Genomic DNA, 20,597 nt, shown 5'->3' with positions numbered 1-20,597 from the left:
AGTCATTGGTCGTAGCAGGAAGGTCGGTAGCCGTGAAGTCCGGAGTGGAGGGTACAAGAACGAAGGCGAAATCATTGTCCGTGTTCCGTGATCTGTGGTCGTGGGGCAGAGCGTGGTCGGGATCCTAACAGTGAACTGATAAGACGATCCAGCGGCATTGTCATGTTCCTGGTGGCTTTAAATACTCCTCACTGGCTAATAACTCACACCTGGAAGCACTAGAGTCATTAGGGGCTGGGCCTGTGATTGGATGACAGGCGCAACCAGCCACCAGTCTGGTCTTGGGCCTGACAGTCTTGTTTTTAATTGCAGGGGCGTTAATTGATATTAACATAGTTCCTACCAGCTTAATTACAGTAATCCCTTGAATATCCCGGTTAATGTAGACCAGACATTGCCGCAATAATCGAAAAATCGCAAAGTAGGGTCACCCCTATTATAACTTTAATTTTCCTTCAGAGCTGAGTAGCAAGAGTGGCTTCCGTTTACGAGTTTCAGCATCAATTTTCACATTTTTACAAACTAAATATATATATAGTGGTACCCCGACATACGAGCATTTCGAGATACGAGTAAAATTTCGAGCAAATAATTATCTTTAGCTACAAGAAACATTTTAAGATACGAGAAAGCTAGATGGGCAAGACATGAGTCTGTTTATCATTGTAGCGCGTCTTTTTTGCCGCATCTCTTTTGTGTATAACATACATCTACAAGCACCGGGCGGAGTGTTGCATTTTTTTCAGTGTTTTTTTCCATCATTCAGCGTGAATGCCGGAGCGATCGCTAATACGAATAGTATATATTACTTCTCGTTGGCTGCTCATATGTACATCAGGGGAACTGGCTCTTCCCCCCGCAACTCCTCGTGTAATATCTCTGGTCGCAACTCCCTCTTTGTTATTTTTTCAATGTTTTTCCACCCCTTAGCCTGTTAGCTCCCGTTAACAGAGCGATCGCTAATTCAAGAGTACTTCTCGTTGGCAAGTGGTCGTGCGTTATCCTATTGTGAGAACATTTGTGTGCATCATTTTCGGAATATTTTGAAAGAAATACAACAGCAAACAGCCTTTCGATAGTGAACGTGAGGGTGGAGGCGGGGCAAACAGCCAGGATAAGCTATAACAAATGTAAAAAAAAAATAGAATTAAGTTTTGTGTAATGTTAGACTAAACTTATTTTTGAGTGCGTCTGCAATCCAAGTACATTTAAATGTGTTTGTTGTATCACGATTCACCGGTGCAAAAAGTCCTCAGTATATCGACCAATGGTAGCGTTGCGTTGGCACATATGTGTTCGCGACGTTACCTTGAATGCTCTCCATTGACCAATGGGAGCTTCGTGTTGGCATATCACAATATAAATGGCGCCAACACTAGCTGTAGTGCTGATTTTGTCAAAATCTTTCTTGACTCCCTTGCACATTCTGCATATTCTCATTGATTAACAACAGCATAACAATGTTATTCAAATAATTTAGATACTTATTGTACTGTCAAAGTGTTGAAATTACCTAAAGATCAAGAATAAGAAGGGGAGAAAATTTGAACATTATTCCCCCATGAAAACTTACCATGTCCTCGCGAACAGAGCTTATTTTGTGGATAGGTGCACACTCTGAGGCATGCCCATAGCAGAAGCAGTTTCCCCGTACCACCATATCATAGATTGCATAGTAATACTTTTCTTTAATCTCCATACGTGAGTCAAGAAGATTGTCCCCAAGTGTGTGAAGTTTGGTGAGCTTCACCCTCAGATTGGTGATTTTGAGCATATCTGTAAAACATGATGATGATCAATAAATATCTGTTGGCAGCGGGTGACTAAACACCTCAATCTGTTTAGGTCCATACTCTGTATTCGGGGGCTATATGGGTCATCGATCCGGAAAGCTGGGTCTAAAACTCTGAAAATGACCTGAAAAAAATTAAGTCGATTTTTTACTCATTTTAAACACTTGAAATTGTAGTTGTTATGAAAGTGTTCTCTGAAGTGTGGAGAATTACTTTATATTACCTCTCCTTCAGTAGATGGCTCAATGTCGGAATATCGTGAGTCACAGATGACATCGTCAACCTTCTTCATGGGACCAGCAGAAACGTGTGGGAAGGACGTTTCACAATCATAGGCAAAGTAGCGATATACTTTCCAGGTTTTCCCTAAGTCTGCTGAGCGTTCAATCACCATGGCAGCAGGGCGAAACGTCTTTGAGGGTGGGAGCAAATGAAAAACAGCCAACAAATTACCAAGGCAGCAAGACAAAATGTCTTTGAGGATAACAACCAATGAAAAACAGTCATTCAGTCCACAAAAAATCAAGAGTGGTGTGAAACTAAAGATATATAATTATTAAAACTTATTCAACAGCCATCTTTAACATTTGAAGTCTAGCAAGTATATTTTAATATTCGAATATGAACGCAAAACTGAGTTCATGCTATACAAATCTAGATAAGCTAAACTCTAGATTTCAAAATCTGGCAAATTGAGAGATCACCAAAACAGAGCAAATCATTGTGACAACAACTAGTATTTATAAGTCGCACTGGACTATTAATGACATTTTTGTCCAGACATGTCCTATTTAAATGCTAATTAGAATAATAATAGGTGTACAATATAACATAAGTCTTACCTGATTATAAGTTGTTGGACCAACAAAACTATATATAAAAAGAGTGATGTAGTTCATATGAACGTATTGTGATGTATATATGAAAATTATGCTATGTAATCTTTTTTCTTTTACAATGACAAGCATGACAAAATTGGTTCCATTTTCTCCTAGCAAAAACTGTAAGAGGTATATACCCAAATTTAACTTGCTTAAACTCACTTTGAAAGTCATGATGAGATGAGTGAAGTGAAACTCTGCCTCCAGGTTCAGTTGGATTGTGACATTTTCTAAACCTGTGTACAGAAAAGCAATAATCTAAACTGTTCTCATCATCATCCTGATTATATAATCACCAGTAACAGTAACTGTCGAGTTTGAAACAGATCTGATTAGAAACTGCCTGCCAGATCGCATGGCATAATTTTATTTACGTGGTCATGCATATTGTAGTCAAGTTGTCAAGTTTCACTTGCATACATTTTTCGTGACATAAAGTTTGTGTGACCACAAAACTATTTTTTGTGTAATATGCGATTGAAGTAAGCTTGGGAGAAAAAGTCATAAAATTACAAGAATGAAATCGATACATTGCTTATTTTTACGCCATGTGACCGGCGAGAGCGGCAATGCTCCGGCGCCCCTGCACGAGGGAGCCCGCGATGGGGCCGGCGACGGCGAGAGCGACAATGCTCCGGCACCCCTGGACAAGGGAGTTGGTGGCCCTCCGAGCATCCAGGGTAAGGTGCCCGACTGTTCTAAGTTTCTGGGGTCTCTTAAGGGCAGGGGGCCTCGTCACCGGCCGGCGCGGACGCGCGCCAGACCAGCCACGCCTTGTCACCGGCCGGCGCGGACGCCCGACGGACCGACCACTGCCTCGTCTCGTATCTGGCCGGTGTGGACACCCGCCAGACCAACCACTGCCTCGTCTCGTATCTGGCCGGTGTGGACGCCCACCAGACAGGCCACGCCTTGTCACCGGCCGGCGCGGACGCCCGCCGGACCGACTACTTCCTCGTCTCGTTCCTGGCTGGCGCGGATGCCCGTCGGACCGACCTTTTCCTCGTCTGTTCACGGGCTTCCGTGGACGCTCCACGGACAAAATAATGACAAAGGTTGATTCAAGCCCCTGTTGTTTTATAATTTTTGTCAACTTATTAAACCAAGCCTACAAAAGCAAACAGAACGGACTCCTTCTCTCGTGCGTCACCGCTCATGGGTATCAATTCCCCCAGTAACACCAAACCTTGACTCTAATAAGTACTGTCACTGCACTATTTGTAAAATGCTGTAACACAGACAGATCCATATCAATAAGTAATGTTCTCAGACGTGTACGTCAATCTTAGCACTACATTTTTATTCTGCACCTTGATACTTGCACTAAAACACCATAGCTACCTCACAGGTTGCGAACCACTTTAGTCTTTTTTTACCTCAATTTTTATTGCACGTATATGATTGTTGGGTTTATTCTGTATTACTGTTATACATATATGTGTAGTAATTCATTTCTTTGTTAAATCATTAAAAGTCTTTCTATTGTTCGGCTCGAGGTCATAAACTGCCGCCTAGTCAACTCTCATATGGGCTTATCCAAGGCAAAGAGACGCCAAGGTCTAACAACAGATACGGATATCTGCCACTTCCATAACACTCGGGACACATTGGGCTTCTTTATGTAATTGTTATATGATTGTTAGGTCAAATGAAGGCGTCATTGTTTTATCCCAAACGCCTTAAAGCCGTACGCAAAATACTGTTCGAGAGGATACTTTTGAAGATCTCCTCCCTTAGGGTTTCTTATCTGTTATCCAATCTATTTAATTAAATGTCAATAATTAAATAAGATGTCTGCCTGCAGTTATTGATAATTACAAAGGGTAATTATTAATGAAACTATCATTTGGTCCTTCGGTGCCATGGAGTTCAATATACCGGAGCGAGAACCCAGGCGCTACTGTTCGAGATCTGGTAAGTGACCGTGCGCACGGCGTCTTCAAAACCCTTGGTGGGCTGGATTTTTCGACGGGGGCGCCTGGATTCTCGACGGTTGAAGACTTATCCTGCTGGAGGGAGACATCTGGTGCGATCTCGGGTAACCCCACATTAATGTCTGCATGTTGTGACGGAGTTTCCAAATGCGTTAAAGGGACATTGAATGTGAAGGTCCATTCTGGGTAATGTGACTCGCGTCCTGGGTGACGGCGATAAAATTCCTGTGTTTATACTAGTCAATGGCAGGTACATTTTTGGGGCACTTTGCTGGAAAGTGTCCTTTGTCTCAAGGGTAGGCACAAATATATTGTAAACGTTGTATGGTGTTTGTGTGGTTTCTGCAATGATAATTAAGATAAGCCTAGGAAATACAATCGAAGGGGTAAAAACAAAAATGTTAACTGTGTGAGGCACACAAACTCACTACAAAAAAGTAAAATATGGGAAACACGTGTTGTAAGGCGGGTTTGGATGACGATCCAAAAATACGTCTAACTTATAAGGATTGGAAAAATTGGAAAGACAAAGCGCTTTAAAATATTGACAGCTATATTTATGAATAAATAAATATGGGTTTGCTGGCCATCTTAAAATGCATAAAATGCAGGATAATATATGCACTAATGCATAGAGGTAATATACATATATAAATAATATGTGAATGGATAAAAGTGTAATGGCTTGTTCCACAGACACTAATGGAAATAAGTCCGCGGAGAAGTTAAAAATACTATTTTGGGAAAATAGTGGGGGCTCCCTCGGATGACGGGGATATATTTAAGACCGAGGCGGCGGGAAAGTACTGTTTGGTAAGGAAAAATAGCGGGGCCTCCTCGGCTGACGGGGAAAATATTTACCGAGATAGGTGACGGGAGCGGAGGAAGTTTAACAAAAATAGAGGGAGAAGAGATGATGTAAAGTTTGACAAAAATCAGAGATACGTTGTAAAAAATGGGGTTATATATATTACATGATTACCCAGACTAGAAGGTCTCTGAAAACGAGGAATGTCGGCTTAGAATGATTTGGAATGTGGATTTTGGATACGAGAATGTTGAGCTAGAAAATTAATGGAGACACTGGTATTTGATTTGGTAAATCCAGGTATGACGTTTTGTGGTTACAATTAAATTGGGTTTTTTTTGTGATGCTGAGGCTTGTATAACAACAATTAGAATGGTTAGAAGTGCTGGTGGTGCTTTGTTAATATAACCTTTATGTACTGTCAATTCACAGCAATGTAATGGCTTATTGCAGCTTGGCCTGGTTTTGATCCCGTCCGCTTGCGGGAAGATGGTGTTTAAAAAGAACGAAAGAATATATACAAAATGATCATTTAAATGTTTAGCAGGGAATGTCACCTGTGTTTTTATTATGCTCTAGACTTGCCAAATGATGTCTCGACTGAGGGAAAAGCGCTCTGGTGCAGCGGCTGCTGATTAGATGGGAGTGAAACATGTGGGCCGCGGGGCAGACGATTTAATTTGCTCTAGCTTTCGGGACCGTGTGGACCGTGTAAACGACTAAAATTTTGGACTGCCATTTTTTTGGAATCCATTCCGTGAAGACATTACAATAATAAAATGGGGCCTTGGGGGTGCTGAAGCAAACTAGGGCAGAAAATGGGTTTTTGCTATATTGTTGTGCTTGCAGCATACATATTCTGAATATGGGGTATTGGAAAAATATTGTGATGTAGTTGGATAACGGAAGAGGGGTTAATTTGACTGTTTAATGGTTGTCTTCTCTAAAAAGCGTTTAATTTGGGCACAGGAAAAAAGAGGCGACGTTTCAAGTGTTGACTCGCTGGTTTGTAAACAGAAGATAACAATGCTGCTTTCGCAGCAAGAGTGAGGTCATAGTTAACGGCTTATGGCGTTTTCTGTTTGGACTTTTCAGAATAAGAAACAATACATGGTCTGCAAGGAATGCAAGGTTATGCGAATGCTTTCGCATTCAATTTTTGGGTTTTTAAACAGAAATGTATATTAAGGTGATAGAAAATCTGTTTAGTAAAAGGTTAATTTGGTAAAAAGATTTGGATTTGGGAATAGAGCAAAATAGTCATCTTTGAACAATTGTGGAATTCAGAGGGCTCTTAGTTAAAGGAAACTAGAAATACTTTAATCCAGGAGGTTGGCTGGTTAAAGAAAAAAACAAGAATGAAATAATTTACAATATTATGGTATATTGGTGACAATTTGAGGTTTTTTAAAACATTAAAAAATTGTAATTAGGAAATGCCTGACAAAAGGTTGATTTCTCTAATTTAATTGTTGTAGATTTTTGTTTTGGTAACAGGGAACTATGGGAAATGACTTGTCTTAAGTAAACGTCATATGAGTTGATTTACAAAGTATATCTTAGGTATTGAGAGTTATTTGGCTGTTAACGACATCAGACGGGAATTTAACAATGCAATAGGGGCATGAGAAAATTCATGGCATTCATCCAAATAATTAGGTGAATTGTAGATAAAATAATTGGTTTAGGATGAGCATATTTTCCCTAAGACTGGAGTAACATGGAATGTTTTTCAAAGTGCACTTGAAAGAACATTGTCGGTTGTCCTGGCAGGAGGAAATATGCTTTGGCACAGGTCATATTGATGACTTTAAGGATATTACGGATTGGATAAACATTGGTCAATTGATACAACCAAATAACGTTGCTTTCTATTGCTTTAAGGGCATGCAAGTTAGGAGAACTTTAGCTTGAGATTCATAGCATTACAATGATGGGGTTAATACGCCTGAATGTTACAGTGATAACGATTGGCAACAACAATCTCAGATAAGGGGGGAAAGGACCCATTCTCCGAATTCCAAAATCTGGCTTAGAAACAGGTTATGTTAGTCGCTTTGGGTTTTGACAGGATGTGTTGGTGCATGAATACTGGGATATTTTGGGAATTGGGGACCCCATATCTAAAACAAATTCGAGAGAAATGTTTAAATAGGCTCTATTTGGCGCTGGATGCCCAAATTCTGGTGGGGCCTTTCATGTTTTGAAACAAGTGACGCTTTAGGTAGATGGGTGGTCTATGAACAAAATGGGATGGGCAAAATTCGATGGTGATCGAGGTTGCCTACTCTAATGTGGGGGAGTGCCATGTTATTTTGGTTCATAGAATTTGGACTAAAGGCGATGTAGTAAAGGCCATAGGCGTCATGTTGCATAAAATAGGCGTGGAGGAATTTGTCTTACAAATGGGGGTGATTATCTTATCACCTGGATGGAGTGGAAACAAATTTGGATGGCCGCGTTAAAAGGTGATTGGCATGCTATTAGAGGGAATTGGGATTTTCCAAAAAACCTGATAGGGTGCCATTAGGTCATGACGGCTGTGAAAATAAAAACCTTAGATGTGAAACTAATGCCGCCTCAATTCTGGGAGCAAACAGCTAAACTGGTAGCATTTAAAAGGGTATGACCTAATGTGAAACATGAAGGTAATTTTTTTTACAAACGGTTAAAATGCTAGAGTGGGGGTGTGTGTTTTGAAGGATTGATGATTAGCGCATAAACCTTACGGTCCAAAGATCTACTAATGAATGCGGGGTGGATCCAGACCTTCCGGAATGTGGGGTATTCCTGGCGTCCTCGTGAATTTGTGGATTTTCTCCAAGTACTCCAGTTTACTCCCACAAAATGAAATTATGGATGCTAGACTGGTTGAACACTCTAAATTCTTCTGTTTATGAGTGTGAGCGTGAATGATGGTTTGTCTTTTTGTGTTTTTTGATTGGCAGGCCACTGAGACATAATCTATCAATAAAAGATCAAGGTTGAAAAATAATTTGGGCTTGAGTCAAGGGAAGTCCTATGTCGCGACAAGGGGGGTGGTGGCCTTGCTACAACGGCACTACAAGGCTTATGGTTTAAATCTATATGCTACATATCCATTTCAAAAGATACATATAGATTTTATTGAATTAAGTAAGATATCATTTCACGAAATGGAATTCCAGAATCTATCTATAGTGATAATGGCACCAATTTTGTTAATATAATAATTGCCTAGCATCCACAATTGGCGGACCCTATATGAAGTCCTGTTTGGTAGACCTTACAAATTGCTATTATTCACTATACAATGACAATTGGATGATGAGGCAAATCTAGCAGAGAAAAAAAACACCAAATTTAGACTATCAGAGGGAGATTTTGCTTCTCAACAGGAAACGAAGTGACGGTGATTCTTGAAGACTGGGTGCTGATACGCAGCATAAAAGAAGAAACATCGGAGCAACACAAAGTGGGAGGGTCCATGTTACTGGAAGGGGGACACGGATGCACCTTTCCCACAGTAAGAAGGTTGTCTAAATTGAAACGTTTCAAGAGGAAAACTCCCGAAACAAAGACAAAAAGTCATGTTGAAAACAATTATTGCTTTTGGGGCAATGAGATTAATGATGATTGTGATTATATTCCTCTCCACAGTAGGGTTGTTTTCTCCAGTTGGAGAGAAAGGCAGAGGTGTTTCAATTGAAGATACACCTTCTCACGGGAGGGTAAACCGAGAAACATTCACATTTACATTTGATTAACATTACCTACTAAATCAAATTTCCAGACATGCATTCGAAATTGAAAATATATATTTGGACTCGGCGACGTCCCGGTTGCCATACAAGGGATCAATCTACGGTGGGAAATATGTGTGGTACATTAACAGCAAAAAAATGGAGATTGGGAAAAGCCTTGTTGCAGAAATTGGTCAAGATTGGAAAGCTTGGACTGACATATTAACTTGTAAAATTTATTTCTGAAACAGGGATTTCCCAAAGGGGGGATAATTGGGTGCTGTTAATGGAGTGTAAAGAAGGCAAGCACTATGTGGAGCTACTTTGGTAAAAGGGTGGTCTCAATTGAAACATTGAGGGGACGGGTAAGATAAACTTTCTGATTGGAAAGATTATTGCTCAACAAGCAATTCCATAAAACTATAGGGAACTCTTTTATATTGGGTTTGACGTCTCCATATGGTTTCAATTGAGACTAAACCATCTTACAAAGAATTAGAACAAACTACCAGACAAGGGAAAATACGATCGGATCAAACAACTCCCTCAATCACCATTATTTTGGGGAAAAGTGTTTTTACAAATGAAAAACGTGTCCTACTTGTACAGAAAAATATTGAAACAGTGTCTATCCTGTTACGCAGTAAATAGGAAGTCAATTTTTCCACTGTTTAATCATTTTACCTGCTTAAACCTCACAGGGCATGGTCTGAAGCTGGGGGCGATAAATGAGACGTGGTGTACCGGCGTTCTAAAACAAACTACACCCCTGATACCACGTTCTGGCCTATGGTGGTGGGGTGGTAGAAAAATTATACGACTCCTGCCGAAACGCGGCAGGACTAGGTACTTTGGTCTCAGTGCTCTTACCGGTGTCTGTTTTTCTACAGTGGAGGAGATACAATTGGCTGCTCAGAAATCTGGTGTGGTGAAGGGTCACTCCCGACATCGTCGCGGCATGGAGGGAAGGAGATCCAACATGCATTGATGCGATTGGCATCCCCCGCGGCGTCCCAGATGAGTATAAGCTGGCTAATCAGATCGCAGCAGGATGGGCCCAGAAACAAAAATGTGGATGAGATAAATTACCTGCATTACAATGTCCAAAACCTTGGAAATTATACTGAACAGGGATTCGTGGCCATAAAGAAGTGACGGGCAACTACCAGTCTGATGGCGTTCAAGGATCGCATAGCGGTGGAGATGCTCCTTACGGAGCAATGGGGCGTGTGTCCAAAATGTTTGGAAAACAATGTTGCACCTTCATACCGAACAACACGTCATCCGATGGGTCCCTAACCAGGGTCATTAGTGGCCGGCAGACCCTAAAACCCGCAATATGCAAAAGCAGTCTGGAGTAGAATTATCCGCTTCACAGACTGGGGGTATAAGACCATTGGAAAATGTAAGGATTTGGCCCAATCTGTTGTGTTCTGTAGCCATATATGCTACTACCTTGACATTGTATGGGTGTTGTCTTATCCCCTGTTTGCGCTCCTTGCTAAGCCGACTTATAACTACTGCAATTGCCCCTACAAATTCTAAATTACAGTAATTATATTTCTGCTTATGAAACGTACCGGGGAAAACAGTGAGGTCCAGGAGTACGGTAATTCCGAGGACCAATTGGACGAATATGATTATGTTCTTTCTCTTTCAGACCAGCCAAGGGAGTAAGGAGTAGGCGGGAAAATCACAGTCACCCGACATTACCATTTCGTGATTACTAAGAAATGATTAATAACATACATATTATAAAAACGGGGGAATGTTGGGTTTATTCTGTATTACTGATATACATATATGTGTAGTAATTCATTTCTTTGTTAAATCATTAAAAGTCTTTTTATTGTTCGGCTCGAGGTCATAAACTGCCACCTAGTCAACTCTCACATGGACTTATCCAAGGCAAAGAGACGCCAAGGTCTAACAACAGATACGGATATCTGCCACTTCCATAACACTCGGGACACTTCGGGCTTCTTTATGTCATTGTTATATCATTGTTAGGTCAAACGAAGGCGTGATTGTTTTATCCCAAATGCCTTAAAGCCGTACGCAAAATACTGTTCGAGAGGATACTTTTGAAGATCTCCTCCCTTAAGGTTTCTTATCTGTGATCCAATCTATTTAATTAAATGTCAATAATTGAATAAGATTTCTGCCTGCAGTTATTGATAATTACAAAGGGTAATTATGAATGAACCTATCAATGATTCATTTTCATAACTACTACTATTTATCTGTGCACATTATAGCAAGCTCTCATTGTACTTGTCTAATGACAATAAAGGCATTCAATTCAATTCAAAGAGTTCCATACTGAAAAGAGACTATATCAACACCTACGTATTGGTGTAGTCTTGACCCTGCTCCTTGTTGTATTTCTTAGCAGAAAGATTTTGGGTGACCTCATCTTTTGATAACTGTCTGAGAGGACTATGAACGTAGAAATGATTTTGAGGGGAAAAAAATGCCCAAGCTATTTGGTGCTTATTTTACAAAAAAAGAGGAAGATAATAAACAATCAGAAGACAAAGGCATGTTGCTTTGTTCTGTCGCCCTTAACCAACAAGCCTACATACCTTTATAATGGTTATTTAATATTCTTGTGGTTATTTAATATTTTGTTTCCCTTATTTCAATTTTTAATAGGGATTAATTAGGCACTTTGACAAACCAATTTGCTACAATAAAAGTCACAAGAGTTGACTTTAAGGCAATATGCAAATAATCATATTTTATTACTTAAATATTTAACCTAATATAATGTGCGTGTATTATTTCTATGTTGCATACTATTGTTAAAATGCAACATTCTGAATGGTGCATGGTCTACATGCCGAAAGACATTTAGCCGACTGACATCTGGCCGAGAGCCAACTCACCGAAAGACGATCTAGCCGAACGACTATTTGGCCGACCGTCGTGTGTGTGTACAAGTTTTTCAGCCTTGGCCCGTTACTGATAACATTCATTTAGAATAACACGTTACAGATAACAACATTCATTTAGAATAACAAGTAACAGATAACATTCATTTAGGATAACAAGTTACAGATAACAACATTCATTTAGAATAATAAGGACATTTATTCACGGACAAAGAAGGAAAGGAGTTATAACAGTAGATACTGTAATTTACACCAGAATAGAACTCAGTGAGTACTACAATGACAGGAGTTATAACAGTAGATACTTAATTTACACCAGAATAGAACACATTGAGATTAATCTTTGAATTAAGGTTCTCAGCAAATCTTTTTGAATATATATTTCCTAAAATATTGGGAAATTATTTAAAATTAAATATATTTAACAGGTATATATTTCTGCGTATCTCAAACTCCAAAGAGTTATCAATTAAACAACTAATACAAGTTCAAATATGGTGCAGCTGCTTAATAAAAATATTCCTGAATAGTCTTCCCATGACAAGAGTATTCAGGAATATTTTGTATATTTATAATATTTATAATGTGCTAAAATCATGCGGAAAACGGCATTTAATGATTAAACACAGATACTGGAGCTCTTTGGAAGTTTAAACCAAGTCCAGGGTAGTGGTTTCCCTGGTAAAAGACAGCCATGGAAGTCAAAGGCGAAAAACACTAAAATGCACTAAAATGACTTTAAATCCAGCCGAAAACAGCATTAAATGAATAAATACGAATACCGCAGCATAAATAAAAGTGCTGGCGATTTTTAGAGATTATAACCGAGCCCATGTTGCTTGATTTCCCGGTAAAAAGTGCACTTTTAACCCGGTACCGGACCCAATTGCAGTAATATTATTTGTCCATCAGGTGGAAATGTTCTAATATTACTGCAATTAGGTCCGGGTTAGGGTTGAAAATGCACTTTTTACCGGGAAATCAAGCACCCTGGGCTCGGTTATAGTCTCTAAAAATCGCCAGTACTTTTATTGATACGCAGAAATATATACCTGTTAAATATATTTTAATTTTAAATAATTTCCCAATATTTTAGGAAATATATATTGACAATGATTTGCTGAGAACCTTAATTCAGAGATTAAACTCACTGTGTTCTATTCTGGTGGAAATTACAGTATCTACTGCTCTAACTCCTTTCCTTGTTTGGTCGTGAATAAATGTCCTTGTTACTCTAAATGAAAGTTGTTATCTGTTACGTGTTATTCTGAATGAATGTTGTTATCTGTAACCTGTTATTCTAAATGAATGTTATCAGCAACGGGCCGTATATGGCCCGCGGCCCGAAGTTGAAAAACTTGTACACACACACGACCGGGGGCGGGGCGAGCGCGTTGGCTAAATGTTCATCGGCTAGATAGTCGGTCAGCCAAAAAGTCGTTCGGCCAATTCTACATTCGGCTAGATCGTCTTTCGGTGAGTTGGCTGTCTGCCAGATGTCAGTCGGCTAAATGTCTTTCGGCATGTAGACCGGCCACGTTCTGAATAAATACTGCGATTTAGTGAATGGGTTGTGTTTATATGTATCAGATTTTGTGGGTCAACAGTGGTTGTTTTTTTGGTGATTGCTTATTTTGGGCATAGGGGCTATTTGCCCAGTACACTATGCAGATTAACACAAAAGGTGACGGCTTTTAGCCTTCCATTGTTTTTGTTTACCGTTCTCAGATTGCCACCATGTCTTCAGTCTGTTTGGTGCAAATGTAGTAACAACATTCTCAATGCGATGGCTCCCCGTCTGATTGGTTGGTTGACTGTAGGGGGTCGCCGAGTCACACATGAAACATTTCTTTTCCTCCTAATGGTAAAAAGAAAAAAAAAGAAATGTGAGGCACAAATTGAGAAGCCAAATAGTAGGTTGATTAAGGGTGGAATTCCTCATATTCCTGTGTTTCTTTGTAGTTGTGCCTGGATGAGGCAGTACAGCAAAACTCGAGAAATATTTAATGACCTAATCTTTGGTAAAACTGTCCCAAAAAGAAAATCGGTTTTCAATTCAGCGAAAATTTTGACAAGATAACAGTGGTGCAAGCTGGCTATGACCAGTTTTCTCCAACAATCATTCAAATGATAACACTAATAATATTTTTCCCCATGATTGCCCCATCACATTGTCAAAATGACAATTCATAACATTAAAATTGTGACTTTTTAGACAGAAAAGGAGCACATCATCACTTTCCAAAATACAGTAAAGAAACATTTTTCCATCCATTCATCTTCTGAATCAGTTAGTGGCCCATCAGATTCTATCTAGCTGACTATAGACAGAAGGTGGGATATATCCTTAACTGTTTGCCAGCCAAGGAAGGAAGGACAACACAGACAAACAACCATTCACACTCACATTCCAAACTATGTAAATTTTAGATGTACTTTGTTATCTGTTGCTTTATTGTTTTAATAATATTTTGGGGGGTAACTTGTTGAACATGAAGCGTGAATTTTGCAGAGTGATGGTAGTGGAAAGTGAGTCTGTCTTGCATGCTAACTACCCTCCACGTTATCATAGTTCAAAGAGATGCATATTTGGTTTCTTTGAACAAGCATTTCTTTTACTTAAATTTATGTGAAGATATTTTCTTTAATTTTCACATTTCCTGAGTAATGACAGGCAGACGTTTGTTGAGAGAATGGGCAGGTTTTAGGGAGGCAACTCTGATACAGTGTCCTAAGCAGCTGGACAAACATCTGTCTCTTGTTATATCAGCAGCTTCATGTGTGTGTTGGGAAGGGGGGTTGAGGATGACGCAGGAAGTGCTGCAGACTATAACCCCCTTCAGAGCCACACACAAAGTAATACACAACAGGGAGTTTATTTTCTTACAAACATTCCATTCCATCAGTAGACAGGGGGCCTTCTGAAAAAGCATTAATGATACTATGGGAAAACTTCGACATACTGGAGGTTTGTGATAAGAATGTTGTCTGTAATAAAGTAAAAAAAAAGCAATGTGTTAAATTGCATACAAAAAATATAATTTATATATGTTTTAGATACTATTACGTTTTGTGTGCCCTCATCCCATGTCAGCTGGCTACTGCACCCCACTATAAAATCATTCATGTCAAAAGTTGTAAGCAAATAAAAACATTTTCCTACATTAAGATAAAGCCGGCGGCCCGGTAACAAGTAATTAGTGTGTCAGCCCCTTAGTTCTGAGATCAATGGTTCAATCCCAGGTTAGGGACCTTCTTGTGGAGTTTGGATGGACCCCCGGCCAGCTTGAGTTTTCTCCGGGTCTCTGGTTTCCTCCCACATCCGAAAAATACATATGTTAGGCTTGTTGGACATCTAAATTGCCCCAAGGTATAAGTGCATGCGTGAATGGTTGTCCATCTCCTTGTGCACTTCGATCGGCTGGCCACCAATTCAAGGTATCTACCTCACATCTCCCTCACATACATTTTCCTTGAGGTGTTGGTGTTTTATATTACCTGCAAAAACAGTGAAGGTAATGTGCTTACTTGTGACATGCTTATTAATTCAGTTTCTATGCATGTAAAACAGGTGGCCCGTCGGCTGAGTGGGTAGCGCGTTGGCCTCACAGCTCTGGGGTCCGGTTTTCGAATCCAGGTTGGTCCACCTGTGGGGAGTTCTCCCCATCCCTGCTTGGGTTTTTTGCGGGTTCCCTCCAACATTCCAAATACAAGCATGATATGCTGATTGGACTAAATAGCCCCTGGGTATGAGTTTGAGCATGAATGGTTGTTTGCCTCCTGATGTATAACAATAATATTAAAACAGCACTGAAAGTCACTCTCTGGACCCGAATCACCCAGTCAAGTTAAGAATATTAATTGATACAAATAAAAACTTTTGTAACAACGATGTCAATATTTGTTACCTGCAAATGGCTGACAATGCAAAATGGTTCAGGACGAGTTAGTCCGCAGGTTGAGGTTGACAAAAGTTGGTGTGATCGCCCAATAAGAAGATCTCCTGTTGCTGGGTAACAGCTGCCCTCAGTGCAGACATCACTGAGCTCTGGTAGGCTGACATGATCCTGGCCTTGGCCCCCTACAAGCTTAATTTGAACCAACGTGAGCACCTGTAGCCCTAGAAGCAGGAGCCCCGTCCCAAGATTGGACAATCAGTGGGATCAATTTGAGATAATAAAAAGCTCCTCTTGGGCAATCAACATATTACTTGTTTTCGCGACACTTTACCTTCATAACTGAAAAAAATCTAAATATTGAGTGAAAATAATAATTTTACAATTACAGTTCAGTTTTTAGTACGTCAAATTATAAGTAAAAATGGGAATAGTCCTTAAAGGACATGTAATTGTGTTTCGTCTCGTAAGCACATCTAGGGCAATATCAACACACCATCAAAACTATTTACCTGGTAAAATAGCACTGAACTGCTTTAAAAATGTAATGGAATATTACTATCATTTGTATTATTATTGTTGTTATTAGGGCAGCCCAGTCGTGCAAGTGGTTTACAATTGTCATCGTTCACTAACCCAAATGCAGTTGCATTACTTTTTTTAATTACGTTCCTTAAAAAATGTCATAACCTTACATTTTGATATCAAACCTTTATGGAGTCAATAAAAATATATATATATATATCATGCCCTACATTGAGGTGTTTTGAGTTTCCTTTTTTTAATCGGACAAAAACAGCCATGAAGAAAAAAAATGGTGAGTGATTGACTAAATGGAAATATTTAAGGTTTCTCACCAAATAGAAGTACGTGCTCTGTATTCAGCATCCTGGTCACCATCAAACAGATGAGAAACTCGAACATAACTTCCAACTTCAGGAATGGATGAGACCTGATTCCCCGCCTACATTTGAAAAAAGTTCAAACTAATCTAGCGTGAAAGCATCCGGTATACCTTTCAGAATGATACTATATTTCTAGAATGTATATTGAACACTCGACATTTTCCCTATTTACCTGACAAGGTTTTGAAAGGTATTATGTGTGTAAAAATCTACATATGGGGTGTTCAACTGTAATGTGCAACTGTATTAAAATATTGTGCAATGAAAACAACAATTATTGTTTGATTGATTCCAATGAGTAAAATGATATTTCTTCACCGATTGTGTTAACTTTACAATTGCTTTGAGTAGGAGGGTTCTTTCTTGGAGTCACCCCGATAGCGCAAAAAAATAAAATTTCTGAGCAATAGATGCGTATAGTAAGTCTGGAATGAAATCGAGTTGCTTTCGCGTTCATTGAATTATTGTTTTAACATCGGTGTCCTTTTTTAGTGTTAAGTTACACGAGGAGTTGGTCCACCTGTGTTCCACTGAAAAGGTGCAATTGACTGATTGTAGCCTGTTTTACACCAACGAATTGACTTTTTCATTACTTGTTTTTCCTGCATTGCTTATTTTTCACCTCACTTTCAGAACACCCCCACCACAGACACGCACATTCCTCAATGCCTTGTCTTCCTACCCCACAGTAAAACTGCAGTAATCTCACCTGGAAGAACAAAGGATGTGTGTCTGTCTGGGTGGGGGATGTTTTAGAATGTGACCCCCCACCTCAACATTCTAAAGACTCATTCAGTGTCTGCTGCCTTGTGTAGTAGGTACTAATTATAATGACTCCCAACTTGTAGTGACCTGCAGAGCGAAGTTGTGAGACAAAAAGCTGTTTATTTGCAGTAGTAATAGTATGTTCAAATTCATTAATTTTTTTGTACCATTTGCCGTCACAAAGGTAGTTGGGATGATTAAAAGGCAATAAATTGCACTCGTTCATGTTTTTTTCTCTGAAAAATATTGTTATGTAACCCTTACAAATTATTTTAATGCTGTGGTAGTATGTCAGTTTTTATGTAACTTTTGTATTTAAGGATGACTGATTTCTTCCTTGTTACAAAATAACAAACATGCTAGGACAGTGACCAGTTCCAAACTTTTATTCAACTTCACAAATATGTTCTCACTAATCCTTAAAAACCCAGGTGCATAGTTGGCCTATTGTGTTTAAAATACTGATGAAAAAAACTGAACACAAAATGACCACCAGGTATTTTGACAGCATTGTATTTCGAGGCAAGTTTTTTAATTATTCCACCTGTATTTCAATGAACCAGCCATTTAACTAGTACAGCAATACCTTCATATACGAGCTTAATACATTTTGGGACCGAGCTTGTATGTCAGTTTACTCATACTTCAAATGAAATGTTCCCATAGAAAGTTACTAAATACAAATTAACTCATTCCCACCCACTAAAAAACACCAAAAAGAGGACATTACAATGGAAAAACATGTTTTTATTTGTTCTAATTCACCACCTACTCACAAAGTGGTTTTGATCTTCAATACAAAATTGTGACATCACTGAATACAGACAGACAGTAGCACGGAGTGTACGGAGAATGGAGAGAGAGAAAGGGACAGGGGAGAGACTTGACGGCAACGCCCTCGTAGCATAACATTCATCCGTTTGTTCGTTTGAGTTCATCCATTCACTCATTTTCGGAATCGCTTTATCCTCATTAGGGGCAATTTAGAGTGTTCAGCCTACCATTTCTGGAGGAAACCCACACAAAACACAGAAACTGCGAAGTTGTGGACCGAGCTGGATTTGAACCCAGGACCCAGATGTAAGGCCGACGCCATAACAGCTCATCCCTCCGGGCCGCTAACATAAACTTTAAATTTAATTTAAATAAACTTACATAACTATGGACACCCTTAAAAAAGTTTTAATCTTACATTACACTAAATTGAAACCTTGTGCAATAACCGAGGCAAATATGTTACTTGCTGTGGCTTTCGAGTCGGAACTTTCTGCTTCTCCATGTATTGAGGTTCCGAACAGACTCCACGCTCAAACACGTTCTGGTTTAGACAGGGTGAAACCCAAATCTTTATTGGCAAACCTCGCGTCTAAACGCTGTTACTATCGAAAACATGAACTATATGCCCTTTACTTTTTTGGACAGAAACATACTGTTTTAGAATGTTCTCTTCGCAGGTAAACCTGACTCTAGTCATACTTACAAACATTCAACTCACAAACAAACGGTACACACGAACATGTCTGCAAATTGCGTTTATGTCAAAAAATGTTCAGAAGTTCGATTTTGTATTGTGCGCCTTTTTCCGAGTAGTGCTTCTTTCCGCCGCTAACACCGACGCCTGGTGCTGTGAGGTCACCTCACCCAGCATCTACCTTCCTCTGCCCAGTTCGTTGCAATGCGGAAGTGCGTGACGTATCTCCACTGCGCCAAGGACCTTTTTCATATCTATCATTAAATATCTCGTGCATCCAATATTCAATATGGTTGGTGAAAAGTGAAAGACTTCTAGTGAGGGAGGTGCAAGGAAGAGGCAAGCCATTTCAGTTGAAACGAAAGTGTCAATAATAAAGACGCTTGATGCGCGTGAGAAAGTGGTGAGCGTTGCACGGGAATACAACTTGAATAGTTCGACCGTCAGTACCATTTATAAACAGAAAGACCGAGCAGCAAGACCCAAATATTGAACGTTGCACAGAGGTTGCAAATCAATTGAATGATGCCATAAAGTGCTACCACATTTATAATGGAAAAAAGAAGAAAACTGCAATCGTTATTAGATAACTTCTTTTAGGAAGTTTCTCCTAAATCTCAGATCATCGCCCAACATCTTTTCATGTTGCAGCACCCCAAAGTTATTACACAGAAGGGATTGTGTGTCGTGTTACCGCAAGTTTAGAGTCCTGATGGATTTGGGAAAAAAATGTCCTTAAGCCTATTCGTCTGTACGTTGTAAGACATGTAGCGTCTGCCAGAGGGCAGCAGCTGGAACAGGTTGTGACTAGGGTGGGATTATTGTAGTTGGTAATATGTCGGTTTCCCCGCCACATCTTTGGGTTATTTTTTTAGAACTGCTCCTCAATATTCTTAGTATATGCTGCCTTGGCCTTTTTAATGCCTCTTTTCAGCTCTGCTCTGGCAGCTCTATATTTTATCTTGTCCTGAAGGGGGTGTTATGAAATTTGATGAGTACCTGTTTCTCCTTGGTCATCCAGGGTTTTTGGTTTGGAAAAACCTGTATCCGTTTATTTATAGTGATGTTGTCACTGCAGTTTTTGATGTAGGAGAGTACAGTGTCTGTGTAGTTCAGGAGGTTGTCGTGTTCGAAAAGTTCCCAGTTGGTGTGGGAAAAACAGTCATGCAGCAGAGAAAGAACGTCTTCGGTCCAAGTTTTTTTAATCTTTATTTTTCGCCTTGTTGCCTCCGGAGTGGAGCGTACGCGGGCGTGAGAGATATGCAGAGGTGATCTGATCTATTTAGGTGAGGGAGGGAAGTGGCTTTATAAGCATGTTTGATGTTCGAATAGACATGGTCAAGAGTTTTTTCTTTTCTAGAATTACACTTTACGCATTGAATAAACTTAGGTAGAACAGTCTTTAAACATGCTTTGTCGAAGTCACCAGCGACAATAAAGACTCCATCGGGGTGGTGAAGCTGTTTGTTTACATCCGTTAGCCGTGTTAACGTTCGCATTCGGAGGTATATAGATAGCCGTTACTATG

General features: G+C 39.6%; 1 protein-coding gene across 1 annotated transcript in view; it reads right to left on the bottom strand.

Annotated features, from left to right (window-relative positions):
- The window catches only part of LOC144210989 (laminin subunit beta-1-like), a 67,485-nt gene extending 50,560 nt beyond the window's left edge, over window positions 1-16,925 (bottom strand). The window contains 7 exon segments of the mRNA XM_077737963.1: window positions 1,574-1,776; window positions 1,854-1,917; window positions 2,017-2,205; window positions 2,837-2,910; window positions 13,752-13,890; window positions 15,941-16,152; window positions 16,786-16,925. Coding sequence (XP_077594089.1) covers window positions 1,574-1,776; window positions 1,854-1,917; window positions 2,017-2,205; window positions 2,837-2,910; window positions 13,752-13,890; window positions 15,941-16,152; window positions 16,786-16,852 — 948 coding nt within the window. The 5' untranslated portion in view covers window positions 16,853-16,925.
- Between the last annotated feature and the right edge of the window lie 3,672 nt (window positions 16,926-20,597).

This window comes from Stigmatopora nigra, chromosome 2 (assembly GCF_051989575.1).
Source record: "Stigmatopora nigra isolate UIUO_SnigA chromosome 2, RoL_Snig_1.1, whole genome shotgun sequence".
NCBI lineage: Eukaryota > Metazoa > Chordata > Actinopteri > Syngnathiformes > Syngnathidae > Stigmatopora > Stigmatopora nigra.
This window is presented reverse-complemented; position numbering and strand designations above follow the sequence as displayed.